We start from the raw sequence: 17,518 nt of genomic DNA, 5'->3' as shown, positions 1-17,518 counted from the left end.
CCCCACGTCGGCCGTGCGTCTGACGCCCGGCGGCACGCGCCACGCCTGGGCGCCGCGGGTTCGAGCCCGCCCCCGGCTCCCGGAGCCGCCGGTTCGAGCCCGGCCGCCTCAAGCAGCCGGAGCCCCCCGCTGCGGGGGCACGGCCCAGCATTACCCGGCAAATCCTCCCCTCGTCGCCCCCAAACCACCCCGCGTGCGAATGCCCCCAGGCTGCGGGGGGGAAGGGACAGGGAGCCCGACAGCGCTCAGGTTCAGTAGTTTTTATTTCTAGCATCCATACACGTACCGGGCGAGCGATCTGTCACGATTTACAAAGTACCCTGTACGACCACACACAAGCAGGGTGTTTTGCTTTTATAAATTACATCTTCTAGCCTCCACAAGACCTCGGTGCAGCAGACACGTCGCTGCTAGATGTGTGATTCTAATCAGCAAAGTTACAGGCAAGGTCGTCTTGTTGACACTGAAGCTATTCTTCTGGTCTACTCCTGCGTGTGGCGACTCTTCCGGGGGAAAGGACACAGCTGTCTCACCACCCATCCTCAGGCCTTAGTTCTTCTGGTAGTAGAACCACTTGTCAACTGCGAGGGGGGTGGAAAAAAAAAACCAAACAAAAAAGAAGAGGGGGTTAAGTCCTCTGTTAGCCACCCACCTATTAAGCAATCACATGGCACTGCAGGCATCACCTCCAGAGCAGGGCCTTCCTCCCGCTCTGGCTGCCACATCCACCAGAGCAAATAGGCTCTCGCAGAGCCCTGCTTACGTGTGTCTGTTTTCCTGAAGAAGCCACCCTCACGCAGGCTGCCACAGGGAGCATCCACATAAGACTCAGGTCAGGCAAAGACAGCAAGGCAGAGCTGGCTTGGCAACCCTCTGGCTCAGCTGACTCGGAGGCAAAGTCATTTTACCTCCAACTCCCACATCCGTATGGGAGACACCAATTTCTTCACAGGTTTATTACCCAGGAAGAGACTGGAAAGGACAGCCTAGCCCCTCTTTCTGCCACACAGCTGTGGGTTCTCAACACTGGCATCAGCTTGTGCTTGGGTCTTGTCCCTGCTACAGCAGTGACCCGCTTTCACGTGCAAGGTGCCCATAGCAACCTCGCGTGGAAGGAAAAGATGCCAGCTGAGCGAGGACTCACCCACAGTTGTTCATTTCTTACAGAGTCACAGCCCAAGACGTCAAAAGGCTCATTACCAGCTGGCAGCGGGCACTTGCTCAGCAACAGATCTCTGATCAGCAGGTTCAGCTGCAAGTGTGATTCTGAACATGCAACTAACTTCTTCCTCTGCTCCATGTGGGCAGGGAGTATTTCCCTTCCTCAGCTCACCTGCACTGAGGATGCTAACAAACCCCGTTTCGCAGGAACAAAGGAAACCACTCTCCTGCTATCACTGCATTTCAGTCCTCTGTAGTGCCTGTCTTTCAGGACCTGCTATAAATTTAATCTCTTCTGGAGTAAGCTATGGCACCTCAGGTCTCCTACTCACCACTCCTTTACTCACCTCATGTACCCAAACAAGTAAGGTAACAACAGACATTATCCCAGAATCAAATTGCATTACTGACACAAGATAGGTCCAACAAAGCCCTTTGTTCCTCCTAGTGCTGGAGCCATACCCAGCCATCAGTTAAGACCCTCATTTTCCTATTGATAATCCCCTTGATGAAATCTCCACTCGGTATCAGAATGTGAACACGGGGTTGAGACTCACCTTCGGGCGGGATCGGGTTGGCAGCTTTACATGGTGGTGCCTGAAACAAGAAGTGTATTAGCAGACAGCAGCTGCTGACAGATGTAGACCCTTACACCTGAAGCTCACTAGGCATCATTTAGAGGTACCCAAGTCTTCACCAAGCACCGTTTAAGATATAAGCAGCATGACTGGTCTGCAGCAGCCAGTGCTGGTGAGCTGTGAGGGAATAAATGAGTTCACATGCAGCACGAGGCTTGTCATCCCCACTGCCTCCTCATTCCACAGATGTCCTACACGCCAGACGTGCTTTGCTCTAAGCACGGGCTGCAGTGCCACCTGTTTCTCACCACAAGCAGTTACTGCTCCAGCATCTGTGCGGTTGCAGGCAGCCTGCTTTTTTTAAAGCTGTAAGATTGTGGTGGACTAGAAGTACAGAGGATTCTTGGAAAACTTTGCTGAAGAGCTTTTACCTGATATTTAACAGCCAAAGACAGAGAAAGGTCCCCAGCTGGTGACACACCCTCTGCAAGGACTGCACGTTCAAAAACTTACAAGTAATTCAGATACCACCAGAGGATACAAGCACTTTAAAACCAAGATAGTGGTTTTAAAAGTATCGCCAAGGCTATGGAGACACTGGCTGCCAGTCACATTTCCATGCACTAAGGCAACATTTGCCTTTTGATTTTTCTGTCCCATTCCTCTAAACCCTTTCTAGCTGCCAGCAGCAGTAATTCACAAAAGCCTAAGGAGATGTAGTTAAGTCCTGAAACTAGGTAGGAGTACTGCACCGGGAACTTCAAGCTTTTTGCTGCAAAGGATGTAAGGTCCCCGGCTGCACAGCTCTCAGGAATTATGCTTTCTTTTCACAAAGGATGACCTGCACTACGAAGCTCTTGGAAGGCCAAATATTTAAATACTGAACAGCTGAGAGCCAAGATATGGTTCAGAAGTTTAGCCCTTCACACAAACTGTTTTGGATTCCACCTCCCAGATGACTAAGTGCAAGGAGAAGCCTCTGGAGGAATGTCTGGCTTTGCTCCTTATACACCCTCTTTAATCAGAAAGTGTCATTGTGTTCAGTCATCCAAAAAAAATCTAAGCATACAATGTGCTGTTCGCACAGAGAGGACAGGTTACAGTACCACACAATTTGTTTTGCCTGACACCAACGCTGCGGTTAGGACACTCAAATCTGTACTTACTGCATCCACAGTAGCTTTTGCACACTCTTGACCACAGCAGAAAGGGCTGTCAGACACCGTCAGATTTGTGCTGGAAGAGATAAGTTGCTTGTGAAAACGTGAAAGCCAAGTCTCTCCCCAAAAAGTATTAAATAATGGAATATTAAGAATCATTGTTATAGTTGCCATGTTGAAGGGGAAGGCCTGTGGAGACAACCAGCAGCCACCAGAAAGCATGGCACCCCTCAGAAAAGGAAGTTCCAGGGTTATTTGTTTAGAGGAAAGGAACCTGCACAGTACCACAAGCATTAACCTACCAGTTGATCTCCCCTCCATCAGTTTTCTTTGCTATTAAAGCTTTCCAGTGCTCATGAGTGCTTTTGATGATGTTCACAGCAAAATCCTAAAGTTGAAGATGAGAACAAACATCACGTTATGTGTAAGCACTAGACCATCTTTCTATCATCCATCCAAACTATCAGTTACGTGGAAGGAGAGGCTGGTATTTTGGGGCTGATTTTAGATAGCTTCTGATTGTGGAAGTCCTCAAAGAGACATCTATTACTGCACCTTTCAGGAACAGCAGCAACCTCTCAGCACACAACAGCTGAAACAACAGGGATTTTACAAGATTAAATGTTTTACTTTCCAGGTGGGAGGATACACCAAGGTCACCTAGCGAGTTTGAAGCCAAAAGAAACGGAACGCAGATATTCTAGTCTCCAGTCAGTGCTATATTATAAAAGCAGCTCCACCCCTCTGCTCCTCCCACTCTGTCTCCAGCAGCTAGTTGATCTCTACCTATCTGCAAACCTTCTTCCACTCCAGGCAAACCATTCAGCCGCCACACAGATCAACAGGAAGAGGCATGCAATTAATGTAGCTTTGCAACTATTTAAAAATTAATCTGCTTCCAAGCATATAACTTTTTTTTTCCTTAAAAGAATAGTATATGCTGAAGCATTAACCTGTCAGCTGGAGAAGGAAGCACACACAGTTCTTTTTAGCATAACACCAGCAATAAATATCTGGGTTTGATATCATACAGAGCCAAATAAAACACCACAGAACATGTGCAAGGTTCTTTGTCTCTATTTTCTGCCTTGGCCTCAATTCCGGTTTCACCCATCCTGAGGGGCAGTGAGATATCCCAGCCCACCCAACCAGTGCTGTGCTACAGCCGAAGGGGACAAGTCCGCTCCCACGTGACTTCCATTTTACCCCCCTTACCCTTTCCTTCCCACCCAGGGCTTTGCAGGCCCTTGCCTTCTCTGCACCAACTCTGGAGCTCTGCGAGTTGAGTCACCTTGCTAACCCACTCACGACACACCAGGACTGGCAGGAAGGAGGGTGCAGAAGCAAGATTCCACCCGTTCAGGAGCAGTAAGTTATCTGATGCAGCCCAGAGAAGAGGCAGAGGAATAATGCTGCCAAGGCAGAGCCTTAGTCAAAGGGCGTGAGGCAACACTTTGCGCCTGAAGGAAGAAGCATTTTAACTCCTGAGTTAACTTCAGCTTGCACCAGGCTGCAGTGCAGTGGAACAAAGCCAGTGTGCAAGGGAAGCAAAGGGTGATGTCAAGGATCCTTTGCTCCAGAGCAGGAGCGAATAAACCTGGCGTTTTTCATCCTGGTTCTGACACGGGATGGCCCTGAAGTAATCTGACATGAATGTCAACTAGAATAAAAAGTCCTAATATTCAACAGCAGCAGGGTAATAATCCTCTATTTTTTCTCCTAGTATTCCTGCAAGAAATTCCAAGGCTGGAAACAAGAAGAATGGTAGCCTGGAAAAACAGCAGGAAGAATAAAGTCAGCTACCAGCAGCCCCACAGAAATCAGTTCTCTCAGTGACTACTTATTTGTGTCCCCACGCACCTTTAGCTCAGTTTTTGGACAGCGTGCCTTTGCACACTCACTGTAATGAAGAAAGGTTATCTTACCTTGTTTTTAAATTCGCCATTAAAAGCAAACTGGTTTTCTGGCTTGCCATCAGGTACTTTGTATCTTCTGAACCAGTCCACTGTAGCTTCTAAGTATCCAGGTTTCATTCTTCTGACATCATCGATATCTAGCCAGGGAGAAAAGGCTTCTTAGCCAGATCTAGTAACAGAAGTTACTTAGCTACTACCCCCTTCTCTTCTGAGCTGCCTCTCTTTCAACCCCTCCTCAAGCAGCCTTAGCAACATTTCAGACAGCTTACAGTACAGACACAAAATGGGTATCTGCACAGAAAAGTTAGTGTTTCATCTTCGTAGTATACCCTGATTGCTCCCAGGAGCATGGACATACTTAAACAGCTTTGATTAGAGGCTTACTGGACAATCCCTTTCCTTCCACTCAGAGGACAAGCTGTACAGCCACCCTCTTTGAGACGCCAGGCTGTGCAGAGGACTGACAGCTTGGGATAAACAGCAGTAAAAGGGGAGAACAGCAGAACAGGATGTTACCATTATCACACCTGATTAATACTGTGGCATGGGAAGAGCAAGCCCATGTCCTGACTTGAAAGTTTCCTGCAGGTTCTCAACAGAGAAAGGGAAGTACTCTCTTCCTTTTCAGGAAGAAAAGAAAGTATAACAGGAAAGCCTCTTCTCCCCCTCCTGTTACCTACCATTATAGCTGTCTGCTTCCGGGTCTTCAACATTGATAGCAATTACCTTCCAGTCCGTCTCTCCCTCATCAATCAGTGCCAGCGTGCCCAGCACCTTCACTCTGATGACTTCTCCTCGAGAGCAAACCTGCAAGCACAAAGACCTTGCTGTCTGTACTCATGCATCCAAGGAATCCACAACAGGAGACTGTGCAAGCTGGTAGAGTTCAGCAAGCAGTCGGGAACCACGAAATAGGCTATCGCTTTTCAGCACTTCATAAGCCTTGACTCACAAGGCTTGCACTGTAAGATCTCATCAACAATCTCAGGAGGCAGTGGAGGGAAACATCACATTCTTAAGGTAGAGGAGGTAGGAACTGAATAATGACTCTGGATAATTGCCTTCGGAGACATTAATTACACGTTTCAAAAGACAGTTACCCTTTAGAACGCATTACCTTGCTTCCAATTTCACACACATCAATTGGATCGTTATCTCCACAGCAGCCAGTATTTTCATCTTTGTGACCTGGGTCTTCCCAAGTCTGAAAAAAACCCCACACACAGGAATAAGAACTCTCAGGTTTCAAGAGGAAATAAAAAGATGATTTATTTCAGGTATGAGATTGCCTTGAAGAAACAGATGATGGCCCACTTCACACTTGCTTTCAGGTCTAGTGTTTGGGCTACTATTTCACTTGTGCCTGCAAATACAGTTTGAATCCAAGTTAAAAGGTCTTATCTTGCCAAGGGTAAGCTGTTCCCTCCTACAGACAAACCTTTTTTTCAACACTTTCCAGACTTCCTCCTCTGTTGCGCAGCTGCATAAAGGTGAAGTTCACATCTATAAAGAACAGTCATTGATTTGGCTGCCTGCCTGTTCCTCTCCCTATTCATTTCTTAACAGAAGTTTCCTGAACTCCAGATAGCAGTTCAACGAAGTTCAACAAAGATGGAGGAAGACAGACAGGGTGTATTGTTTCCTTTCAATGAAACAATTTAAGACATGTTGTTACACTAAAGCAGTGACAAGAACGCAGAGCCCCATACCCTGTGCCACCCAGTGTCCTAGCGCAGCTCACCTAATGCAGAGAGCGTAAGTTGAGAGACAGGACTCCAGAAGGCATTTGAGCTGTGCCTCCAAAATAATAGCTGCTTAAAACACACTTTCAGCCAGGAGCAAAAGAGCACTGTGCCTACTTGCATCATAAGGAGCATCTACATCTAAGGTTGTTGAGATATAAAGAGAAGGAATACTCTTCCTGAATCTCTGCATGCCAGGACATGATGAGTATGTATAGTCAAGACACCACAATGCATCTAGAGCATTCAGGAAGATGTACTGAAACCTGGGTGGTGCCGAAGGGCACTTCTCAATCACTATCGCACTTCTCTATAAGGAAGTGCTAAGTCTGGATCCTTGCCCACGCATAAACATCTTTGATCCACTAACATATGACTGAGTGAAGGCTTCAAAAGCTGTAATTCTGTACAAAGAAACCGACACCAGAATCCATCCAAGCAGAACACAATTCAACTTCAAAACATAGTCTTAAGCCGCTTGGAGAAAACACTCAATACGCACTGCTCTCAAGATTAGAATTACAAAATTTAGTGTGTTTTCCCATGAACTGTCACTGACAATTTATTTCTTGAAAGGAAACTCAAACTTTAGAGAACATCAGAGGCAAAGAGCCTTGCTCAAAGCTCCTCTTTACCTAGCAGTTACCAGCCAGTTAAGAGCCTGGGTCCAGCTGTCACCATCTGTCAGTCTCACCTTGCCAGCTGTTCTAGAGAAAGCATATCTGTGCAGCTGCAGACATCTGCTTCATGGAGTCTCCGCACCTCTGAATACCTCTCTGCCACTCAGATCCAACACTGAGAACAGAGCACCTACCACCATCCAACACGTAAATAGGTTAGTCTAGCTGTGTGTTTTAGATGCTGAACAATAAGAGGGGCAGAAATAGGAAAGATGCAGTCTTAGATCTATTCAGATTTTCACTGACCACATCCGAAGTCTAAAACAATTCACTGCAAGAAGAACCTTCTGTAAAGATTCAGCCTAGGGGCTGTACACTGAGATCCTGTACCATTAGTTAAAACATTAGCTCTTTATGCTTCACCAGGCAGCAACGGAGCATATTGCATTGCCAGATGCCCAGTTCCTTGTCTACTGACAGCTTCCTTCATGCAAAGACAAGGACCTGCCAGCTACTGTCCAAGCAAAGTTCAAGGAGAGGAGCAACACAGCTGGTACCTCACTAGCAGCAGCTGCTCATCCTCAGCTTGTTTACATCATTAGCTACAAGCCTACCTCTTGAGATTTCTACTTAAAAGTACTCCGGCTTCCTTGACAGGTTCTCTTCATTAGCAAGATTATATACACAGCTACAAATGCTGTGTTCCAGACCAGACTCTGAGCTGACCTTTTTGCTCATTAATAGTGGTAGTCAGAGACAGACACGGGCATCCTCCCCCCTCCCCACCAGAAAGGATGGGCCACTGAGGCAAGTTACAGTACCTGTGGGATAGCACCGTAATTCCAGATATAACCCTTGTGGGGGAATACGTTAGCTACATAGCGCAGTTTTCCTTTCTTCACGTCTTGCTTTATTGGGTTTAAGGGATCCTTTGTTGCAATCTGAAAGAAAAGTTACATAAATCTCTCTACTCTCTAAGAAAAAAACAAGTGATTTTTTTTTTTTTAATCAAGCTAGCTGCTAACTGACAAGCTAAGAGACCAGGAGCTGACCCTGAAGCCAACAGCAGATATCGGACAACTCCATCTCCTGTTGCACTGCCATCTCCTGGGATATTGTTTTCAGCAGACTTACAAATGTCAGAACCACATGGGGTTGAAAGCCATAAGACGCTGCTTTAATAAGAAGCCACAGACGAACACTAAGTTATTCCAAACTCTGCAAGACTCAGCCCCCACACTAGACCTCTAGCATGAAGCACGTATTTACAGAAGTTAGAAACCACTCCGATTCAGGAGGTGGAACTGAGAAAGGAAGAATCAGCAAAGCCAGATTAATAGACCAGTCCGCTCAAGCACTTTAAGCTAGGACTGTAATATAGTTACCTCCATTTTAGCATTTGTCCATCGAGGTACTTCTACAACCATGTTGAACACATTCTGAAGAAAGCAAAACATCAGTGAATGGGATGGAATCTCAAGACCACACTGTAAGCTAGGGAACATACATAACGAAGCATGAAAACCATAACTTTTTTTTTCCCCTTTTTTTCCAGAGCCAGTTTTGATACAGTTGATGGAAGTCCTGTAGTCCAGTCAGTCACATGTCATCACCCAAAGCTGAATCCCATGAAAGATACCAGCAAAAGCTAGACTGAGGTTACTCACACATTCTCCTTCTCCATCAGCTGCCACCTACGAATATCTCCATCATGTTCCTACAGAACAGTAGGTTTAAATGAACCGAACACAACTGCATACAAACTATCCTGGACATAACAAAATGAGGTTTTCGGCATATTTGTTAAATGCAAAATGCTTAATGCTCAGCAAGAGCCACCTTGGCAATTTAGAAGAGACAAGGATTACAGGAGTAAGCTATCTATTTAACAACATGGGCACCCACATACTATCCTGAACGACTGAGAACTTCACTCCCAAATACTCTAGTCTGTCTTGAAGTAGAGGAAGATGCCCGAGTTCCTCCTCTCCAAGCTGACATGCCTATAAAAGCAGACCTTGTTAGCAGTATGGTGCGAGGATAAAGATGTGGGGGAGAAACGTAGAGCTACATCTTGCAGTATCTAGTTTACAGGTGATGCTTGAAAACATCTCCTGTTGACTCCAGCTGGGCCAAGAAGACTCTTGAGAGTTCAATGTCAATCTCCTCTTCAAGAAAACAAGCTTTTCCACAGTTGGAACCTTAACATTTGCTCTTTGAGGAGATTATGGCTTTTAACAAAAAGTCAGACCTTGCTCCCTAGCATCGACAAGGTTTCTAATCCTCATGTTAAGCAGTATTAGCATTGCAAAATCCTTTGAACCTGTACTGCGCCATAATTAGATTGCCATTGTGCAATTAGTGCTGTTACATCATTGACTTTGCCCACACCCTTCCCTAACACAAGTTTATTACATCCCCTTAACTGCAGGGGGTCACTGCTCATTTGCAATTTATATGTAAAAGGTATATACTATTTTTATTTATTAAGTAACTTGAGGATAGGAATGAGGCAACTAGAACTGGCTAGGCAAGGTGCTTATGGCTTTGCAGGCAAGGAAAAGTAACTTGGGGGTGTATCTTTGTTAGGCTTGCAATTTCCCCACAGTCCAACTGACAGATCTGCCTTGGTCTAAGACACCCACTGAGTAGCCCAAGGTCATTCCTTCACAGTGCCAAGACACACAGGCACAGATAAGGTCAGCACATCCCAGCCCTAGACTGAAAAAAACACCCTGCAATCCTCTCAGCATCTTAGAAGTCTAAGGATAAAGATGAAGGAGCCCAGACAGAGTGAGACAACCTTTGCCTCCAAGCTGGGCTCCCTACCACTGCTGGTAATGAATGTGCTAAGCAATGAGTAAAATCTCTGCAGAGAGGCACTCCTGCAAAGAGGTCTAATGTGATCACCACTATTGTGTAACTTCAGGGACTGCGACCTTCAGCAATACTTGCTTCTCTTAATGACTTGGCACGAAAATGCTGGCAAGCAGCACTAAGTGCCTGAAGGCGCACCAGTAGTCCAGTTTCCCTTGTTAAGCATCACCAGTCTGCAGAAACCTTCCTCATCCTATAGTCACACCCCTGCTCTTTCCCCCTGTTCTGCAAGCACCTGCAACGTGTAGTATTATCTGGATTTTACTTGTCTGAGTTACCTTTCAGACACCTGCTTTTGAAAACTGCTTTCCCAGCTGGCCACAGAAACTGCTTTGCCATGGTCCTTGATGATTACAATCCATCTTTTCCCTTCTGAGTAGGCAAAAGCGATCTCAGACTTCCCAGCGCACATTCTGACAATACCTGCACTTCAAAGCTCAATCAGCTGTATTTCAGATATTCACCTCTCAATTCTACACTCTTTTCCTTCCCCATAACCACCCTCTACCTGCACCTCTCTATCACAAATATTAGAACAGTTTATCCACTACACTTACCAAGTTGCACAGTTTTTCAGTATGTGTTAAAAGAAGAGACAAGCTACAAAGGTAAGGAACACAGAGAGCCCGAGTTACCAGTGAAAAAGCATTCAGTGAAAACTGAAGCACAGCCATTTTGGTTTCCTAAAGCTGAGGCACCTTAGCGATTCAGAACAGCCTACTTTGACTAACCACTGTCCGCCAGAAGGATGTAAAAGCCCCACAGCACTGCATGCTGCAGGTTCCCCACCTGCTCTTCCTGCGAGGCGAGGTCCCCAGGAGCTGCTACAGCAAGAATTGAATGTCCTCGCCATCTATGCAGCAGCTGAACTGCTCTGACTGCAGTCAAAACCTAAGCCTACAATATCATGCAGCACGAGCATATACTTCCACAGGAGAGCATGTAGATATTTATTTAAAGAGAGAACTGCTTCTTTTAACCCTAAATACTTTCATGTGACCTCACGGGCAAGTTCAAGACAACCACTCCTATCTCAGACACGAATATGAGAACGAGAACGCCTGTTCTCTTACATCACTCTATCCGAGGCTGAGACTACGAGAAAAGGGCACCGATTCCTTACAAGATCTGGCGATACTTCGGTTAGGTGTTCCTGCCGTGGAGAAGCATAAGGCCCTGGGAGCCTCCCTCGGGTACTTCAGGCTCGCAGGACTGCGCTCCCTGAGGAGCGCCGACCCCATGCCCACACCCACGGCCCAGAGCTCCAGCGGTTGCTCTTGTCACTGGCCCCAAGTCAACACGGCCGCACCAGCCACCCGGCCTGGTGCTCCTCACGGCGGCCCCTCTCCCCTCTTACCTTGCCGGCGTCCGCGTAGATGGGGATATCATGAAAGGGGGAGATGTAGCGCCCGGCGGCATCCTCTGCAAAGCAAGGAGGACGGGTCAGGCCCGGCCTGAGGGGCTGCCTCAGGTGAGGGGCGGGGTGGGGTGGGGGGCGCGACTCAGGCCCTGGGGCTCCCCCAGCCCCTCCAGAGGCGCTCGCCCCCAAACCCCCGGGCCAGGAGGATGAGGAGCAGGAGAGGGAGGAGGGGCAGGAAGAAGGCGGCGGGCACTCACTAAAGAAAAGCCGGTACTCCAGGCTGTGAGGCGCAGCGCGCTCCTCCACGCTGTAGCCGGCCATCGTGCCGCGCGCAGCCCGCCGGCTGCCGCACTGCGCAGGCGCGCCGTGCCCCGCCCCCGGCCGCCGGCGTGCGCCCTGCGCAGGCGCCAGGCTCCCCGGCCCCGCCCCCCGCCACGCGGCCGCGCGCCCCCCTCCCCTCCCTGCCCCGCCCCGCCCCGCCACGTGGCGCGGGGCGGCGCGGGGGCCAGCTCAGCCCGGTGTTGGGTAGCCCGGCGGCGCGGCTGGGCCACGGCGTGGCCCGTGACGGTACGGCATAGCATGGCCCGGCACAGCACGGTGCAGCCGATCGTGGCCACAGCGGTGCGATATGGCTTGGTCCAGCACAGCATGGCATGGCCACAGCAGCATGGCATGGTTCAGCACAGCATGGTGTGGTCCGGCATGGCCACAGCAGCATGGTGTGGCATGATCCAGCACAGTGTGGCTTGGTCCAGCACAGCATGGCGTAGTCCAGCGTGGCCGCAGCAGTATGGCATGGTTGAGGACAGCATGGCATGGTCTGGCACAACATGGCATGATCCAACATGGCCACAGCAGCATGGCATGGTACAGCATAGCATGGCTTGGTCCAGCACAGCATGGTGTGGTCCGGCATGGCCACAGCAGCATGGCTTGGTCTAGCACAGCATGGTGTGGTCTGGCATGGCCACAGCAGCATGGCTTGGTCCAGCACAGCATGGCGTGGTCCAGCATGGCCACAGCAGTATGGTGTGGCTTCATCCATCATGGCCACAATGGTACGGTGTGGCCATGGTTGAGCACAGCATGGTGTGGTCCAGCCAAGGGCTGCATGGTTCATGGTGTGGCTAAGCGTGGTGCAGGACAGCCCATTTGCGCACGTGCTCCGCAACTGCTCCCCGCTCCCTCCCTGGCCCCATGCTGTGTCTGAGGCTGGGTAAAGGGGGTGCTGGCAGGGCATGGGCCCATGGTGCCAGGGGGCTCAGCTGGTGGCCCCCTCTGCCCCTCATCCAGGAAGGCACTGCTGGGGGAAGTGGAGGAGCCAAGGCAGGGACACGGCATCAGTAGGACACGCCTTTATTTCGGTGACTCATGGCTCATGACATGGCGAATCCCCGTTCCCCATCCCAGAAGCCCTTGGACCAGAGGTGCCTGGTGGCCACAGCTGCTCAGCCATCCCAGGCAGGGACACCGGTGTGGCGTGGTGCCAGCAGCCCTGACTCGGAGGCAGGCAGGGAGTCGCTGGCCCGCGCCTGGGTGAAGACGCGGTTGTGGGTGCCAAAAAGGATCCCACGGCTGTGGTTTCTGGGGGTGTAGGGCCCACGGTGGCGATGGTGATGGCAGTGGGGTGAGCAGATGGGAGCCCTGAAGGCCTCCTGGAAGCCCCGTCGGAAGTTCTCATTGAAGTACCCATAGATGATAGGGTTGGCGCTGCTGTTAAAGAAGGCCAACCAGTGGGCAAAGGGGAAGACGTAGACAGTGACCAGGCGGAGCTGGCCCTCACTCAGCTGACCGTAATCCATCAGCAGCATCAGCGTCCAGAGGGGCAGCCAGGAGAGGGTGAAGAAGAGGGCAACAATGATGAGCATGTTGATGACCTTGGCCTTCCTCCAGGAGACTCTCCTCCCCTCTGGATCCTCTTGGCCACGGGCAGGTGCCACCGACTTGAAGAGCTTGAAGGCAATGCGGGCATACATGATGACAATGAGGGTGAGAGGGGCCACGTAGATGTGGGAGAAGAGGACAGTGGTGTAGATCTTCCTCATCCCTGTCTCGGGCCAGGCCTCCCAACAGGAGTAGAGGGGGTAGGAGTTGTTATAGGCATCCACCATGAAGTGGTGCTCCTCCCTGGTGACGGTCAGGGTGATGGCGGCGGGGCACATGATGAGCAGGGCCAGCACCCAGATGACAGCAATGGTGAGCAGGGCTTTCTTCAGCGTCAGCTTCTGCCGGAACGGGTGGACAATGCAACGAAACCTGTGGGAGGGCAGATGGTTGTGGCTTTGGGCACCTGCTGGGATGTCCCAGGGGAAGGAGGGCAGCCAGGAGGCAGGGGCGGGAAGGGAGGATAAGGTGGATTGCTCTCTACATATGGCTTTTGGCAGCAGAGATCCCAGGCTGGCATCTCTCCAGATTTGGTGTTGTCAGCCCAAGGTGGGGAAGGACACCTTGCTGGGATACCTCATAGACAGCTTTGTGGTCCTCCTGGAGAGCTGGGACACACTGCTGGTGTCCCCAGGAGCTTTCCCATGATGGAAACCACACAGGACACCTGAACACACTGGAGGTGGCTTGCTCCCCATGTCCCCACGTGCCTGTGCCAACATACCTCTCCACAGCGATGGCCACCAGTGTGAAAACGGAGGCGGAGACAGACATACCCTGCACCAGGCCGCTCATTTTGCACGTGGTGTTGTCAAAGGGCCAACCTGCGAGGGGACACCGCAGAGGTTGTAGGTGCCTTTGGCTCGGCTGGGTCCATCAGCAGCTCCCTCTAGATGTCCCCATCCACCATGTTGTTACTAGGGGATGCTAAATCCTGCTTCTAAGGAGGGGGCTGCATTTTTGGCTCATACAGAGATGGCCTTTAGCAGTACAGATGTTTGGAGGAAAAACCCCAAATTGGTAAAAAAGATACATATTACACTTCCTAGAAACTCAAGGAGCACAGTGGTTGGCATTTCTCCTACCCTTATGTAGGGCTTGAGCTGTTATCATGGGGACCAGCCTTGGGATCCTCAGTCAGAAGGGCTTTCTTCTTGTTTCTTGACCCCAATACTAAGGCGTTGGCAACAGATAAATTGCACCTCGTAAAAAATAAATACAGACTCTGCCCTGCGCCCTGGCTACTGCTGCAGGTGAACTCCACCAACTACGCCAATGTTGCCTTTTATCTTTGGAAAGGTCAATGGGCAGAGCTGAGCCAGCATGTGAGAAGATAAGTGCAAGAAGAAGAGGGTTTTTTTCAGTGTTGCTTGATGGAGAATGGCTGAACTTTACAAATAAAGCAGCGCTAAGGTCATACTTATTTTGCAAAAAATGTCAAAAAACAACAACAAAAAAAACCCACTTAAAAAAAAAAAAGACTTTTCCCCCTAAAATAGCATCTCTAAATGAAGTGATACATTTCATCAGGTGTGGTTGAGTGGCCACCACCTGCCCTCCTCATCCTCAGCAAAAGAATCACCCATGGGGCAGCAGGTGGGTGATGTTCCCCACCACTTTCTCTCCCCTCTTTGTGTCTCATCCCTCCACTGCCCTGCTCACCCGTGATGAGGTTGTCCACCAAGGTGGTGGGCATGCAGAAGATGCCCACCAGCAGGTCGCTGATGGCTAGGTTGAGGATGAACATGTTGGTGACTGTCCGCATCTGGCGGTTCTTCACCACAATGAAGCATACCAGAATGTTGCCGATCACACACATGAGGAAGATGAAGGTGTAGGCCAGGATGAACATGGCAGCCACAGGGGAGGAGTGCTGGTAGTATGCCAGGAAGGTGTAGTTTTCCCTCAGGAGGTGGATGTCACTTGCTGTGGAGTTGGACCAGCTGCCATTGGAAGGGCCTGGGGAAGGGAAGGCAGGAAAGTGAAGCTGGGAGAGAATGAAGCAATTATTCCCTTCATTTCTTAATGCTCTCAGAGGTGGGTTTTCATACTTATACCAGTGCCCAGCCTGACTGGGGTGTGTCCTGCTGGGATCATCTCAGTGCCTCAAGTCTCCTCCTCCTCAGGTTACACAGCCCAAGGTACTGCAGCACCTTGGCTGATAATTTTGTATCATTATTATTTTATATAATTATTAGTTTATATCATATTTTTGATGATGAATTAAAGCAGCCCAGAAGACATCCTGTTCTCACAGGATTTTGTTGGGGGATGATGCAAGGAAGAGAAATCCATGTCCCGATACCGCAATGCTCCAGCCATGTGGGAGCTGTATCCATGTGGTCCCCAGCACAGCCAGCCTGGGAGCATCCCTGCTCCCAGGTGTGTGCTGCTGTTTCTCCTTGCACCTCTGAGATCTGCAATTTTAGATCCCCTAAAATACCCCAGTCACAGTGCCCAAGAGAGACAGGCTGGGGCAGACAAGACCCTGCTGTTCCCTTACATATAAAGCAATAGTTGTACATAATTATGATCATTATCTGGGACCCAGAGAGCTTCTGATGGAGCAGGGAATGGCATTTTTGGCTACGGATTTAACAGGGGGAGCAGATCTATGCAGCAACCCCCCTTGGGTTTCCCCAGCTTTACGCAGGCAGGGACGCGGGATGATGCTGGGTGCAGGCAGGAGCTGCCTGCAGTGGTGACGGGACCTAGCGCAAACCTAGGCTGCAATGTTAAGACAAGAAAAGGCATATTTTTGCTTTAAGGCTCAGCTTGCAGGTCAGCCCTGCTCTGAGAAAGCACTGCAAAGCCGCTGCATAATGGGCAGCTGTATCATCCCCCACCCCTGTGCTGGTTCTCAGCTCACCAGCCAAGATGCTTTTCCCAGCTGCTGGGACCACTGGCTTCCCTGAGGCTCTGGTGTGCAGGGAAGCCCTGCCTGGTCTCTATAACCTTGTCCTGGGTGCAGGATTTGGGCAACATGCTTCCAGTGGGGCTTCAGAAAGGCACGGGGTGTGGGTTTGCAGCACCAGCACGGGAGAAGGAGCCTCTTGGAGAGAAGCAAAGAAGCATCAGGGCTGCTGGGGCAAGATGGTCTGGCTGGTCAGCATCAGATGCACCTGCATGAACTGGCTTTGTTAGCAGAAATGATAGCAAAGCCTGTAATGACATTGCCCGAAACCTGCGGTATCAAGCCCAAAACTTTGCTGGACTTCATCTCTTTGGGCTGCAGTGTCTTGCAGCATTAGCAGGAGGTGGGTATCCTATGGATGAGGAATCACAGGTGGTTTTAAAAGCAAGGTGGAAGACAAGGAAAGCAAATTAAAGGGCTGCCAAGTGCCTGGGTGGGTGCTGGGTGGATGGAGACATCCATCCTGACATCTCGGATGCAGTGACAAGGGGACAGGGGTGCACCGGCGGGGTGGCAATGGGCCACCCCCTTCCCTGCCTGGCTGTGGGAAACCACCACAGGGAAAGGCTGTGCTGGTGGAATACGGGTCTGGTGGAGGCTGGACATCTTCCTTTTTGGATAAAATAAAATAAATCAGGTCTCGGTACTCACCTTCACCGGCCCGGCCTGGTTCCGGGGGCTGCATCGCCGGCATGCGGGCGGGAGGGGGGTGTCTGCCGCCGGGGGAGGGGGGGGGAATTTGTCCCCGTCCCTCCCCCGGTCCCCCCCGCCCGGGACTGAGCCCGGTGCCCGTACGGCGGTGCCGGTGCCGCCGCGCCGGTTGCGGCTGGTCGCCGGCTGCAGCGAGAGGAGGGAGCAGCGGGGGGACAGCCTCCTATCGCCATGGATACCGGGGTACCCGCACGTACCCCCCCGCCTGAGGCAGCGAGGGGGGGGGCAGCCTACCGGAGGCGAGGAGAGAGCCGGGGCAGATGTGGTCCCTGGGGACGGTCGGGGTCTGTGTCCCCGTTGCCACCCCCGAGGTTCCCATGCTGATGATGGCACTCGGTGCCACTCTCTCCTCCGACTGCTGGCCGGTGCCCCCAGCAGCACTCCTTCCTGTCCCAGGGGGGAAAAATGCTGCGAACCCCAACACAAGCGGGGAGACCTCCGTCCTCCACCCCATGTAAATCAACCACACGGTGGGGAAAAGCAGCACAGTCCTTAGGGATGCTGGTCCTGGCCCAAAGCTGCTCCGCTCCCAGTGCTTCCAGCTGCCCTGTTCCCAGTGACTCCAGCTCCTCCATCATTGCCAACATCAACAAAC

General features: G+C 50.6%; 2 protein-coding genes across 2 annotated transcripts; both read right to left on the bottom strand.

Moving 5' to 3' along the window:
- Positions 1-245: 245 nt before the first annotated feature.
- PPA1 (inorganic pyrophosphatase 1) lies at positions 246-11,796 on the bottom strand. The gene is made up of 11 exons (XM_013297371.3): positions 11,672-11,796; positions 11,412-11,476; positions 8,563-8,616; positions 7,999-8,118; positions 5,933-6,019; positions 5,496-5,622; positions 4,825-4,952; positions 3,202-3,287; positions 2,906-2,975; positions 1,719-1,758; positions 246-581 (listed from the first exon to the last, which is right to left on the bottom strand). The coding sequence occupies exons 1-11, from the start codon at positions 11,733-11,735 to the stop codon at positions 550-552; spliced, it is 873 nt and encodes a 290-aa protein (XP_013152825.2). The 5' UTR covers positions 11,736-11,796; the 3' UTR covers positions 246-549.
- Positions 11,797-12,754: 958 nt separating this feature from the next.
- On the bottom strand, positions 12,755-17,513 carry NPFFR1 (neuropeptide FF receptor 1). The gene is made up of 4 exons (XM_013297353.3): positions 16,864-17,513; positions 14,961-15,257; positions 14,023-14,122; positions 12,755-13,670 (listed from the first exon to the last, which is right to left on the bottom strand). Exons 1-4 carry the CDS (start codon positions 16,904-16,906, stop codon positions 12,863-12,865), a joined length of 1,248 nt encoding a protein of 415 aa, XP_013152807.3. The 5' UTR covers positions 16,907-17,513; the 3' UTR covers positions 12,755-12,862.
- Between the last annotated feature and the right edge of the window lie 5 nt (positions 17,514-17,518).

The sequence above is a fragment of the Falco peregrinus genome, chromosome 1 (assembly GCF_023634155.1).
Source record: "Falco peregrinus isolate bFalPer1 chromosome 1, bFalPer1.pri, whole genome shotgun sequence".
NCBI lineage: Eukaryota > Metazoa > Chordata > Aves > Falconiformes > Falconidae > Falco > Falco peregrinus.
Note: the sequence above shows the minus strand (reverse complement) of the source record. Positions and strands in the feature narration are given on the sequence as shown.

Bases quoted from the DNA above. Each gene is read 5' to 3' on its own strand.
- NPFFR1 (XM_013297353.3), bottom strand. From the start codon at position 16,906: ATGCCGGCGATGCAGCCCCCGGAACCAGGCCGGGCCGGTGAAG. The intron at 15,258-16,863 runs GTGAGTACCGAG...TCCCTTCCCCAG, and splicing joins ACCAGGCCGGGCCGGTGAAG to GCCCTTCCAATGGCAGCTGG. The intron at 13,671-14,022 runs GTATGTTGGCAC...GCCCTCCCACAG, and splicing joins GTGGCCATCGCTGTGGAGAG to GTTTCGTTGCATTGTCCACC.
- PPA1 (XM_013297371.3), bottom strand. From the start codon at position 11,735: ATGGCCGGCTACAGCGTGGAGGAGCGCGCTGCGCCTCACAGCCTGGAG. The intron at 8,617-11,411 runs GTAAGAGGGGAG...TGCTTTCTTCAG, and splicing joins TCTACGCGGACGCCGGCAAG to AATGTGTTCAACATGGTTGT. The intron at 3,288-4,824 runs GTAAGATAACCT...CTTCAACTTTAG, and splicing joins ATGGCGAATTTAAAAACAAG to GATTTTGCTGTGAACATCAT.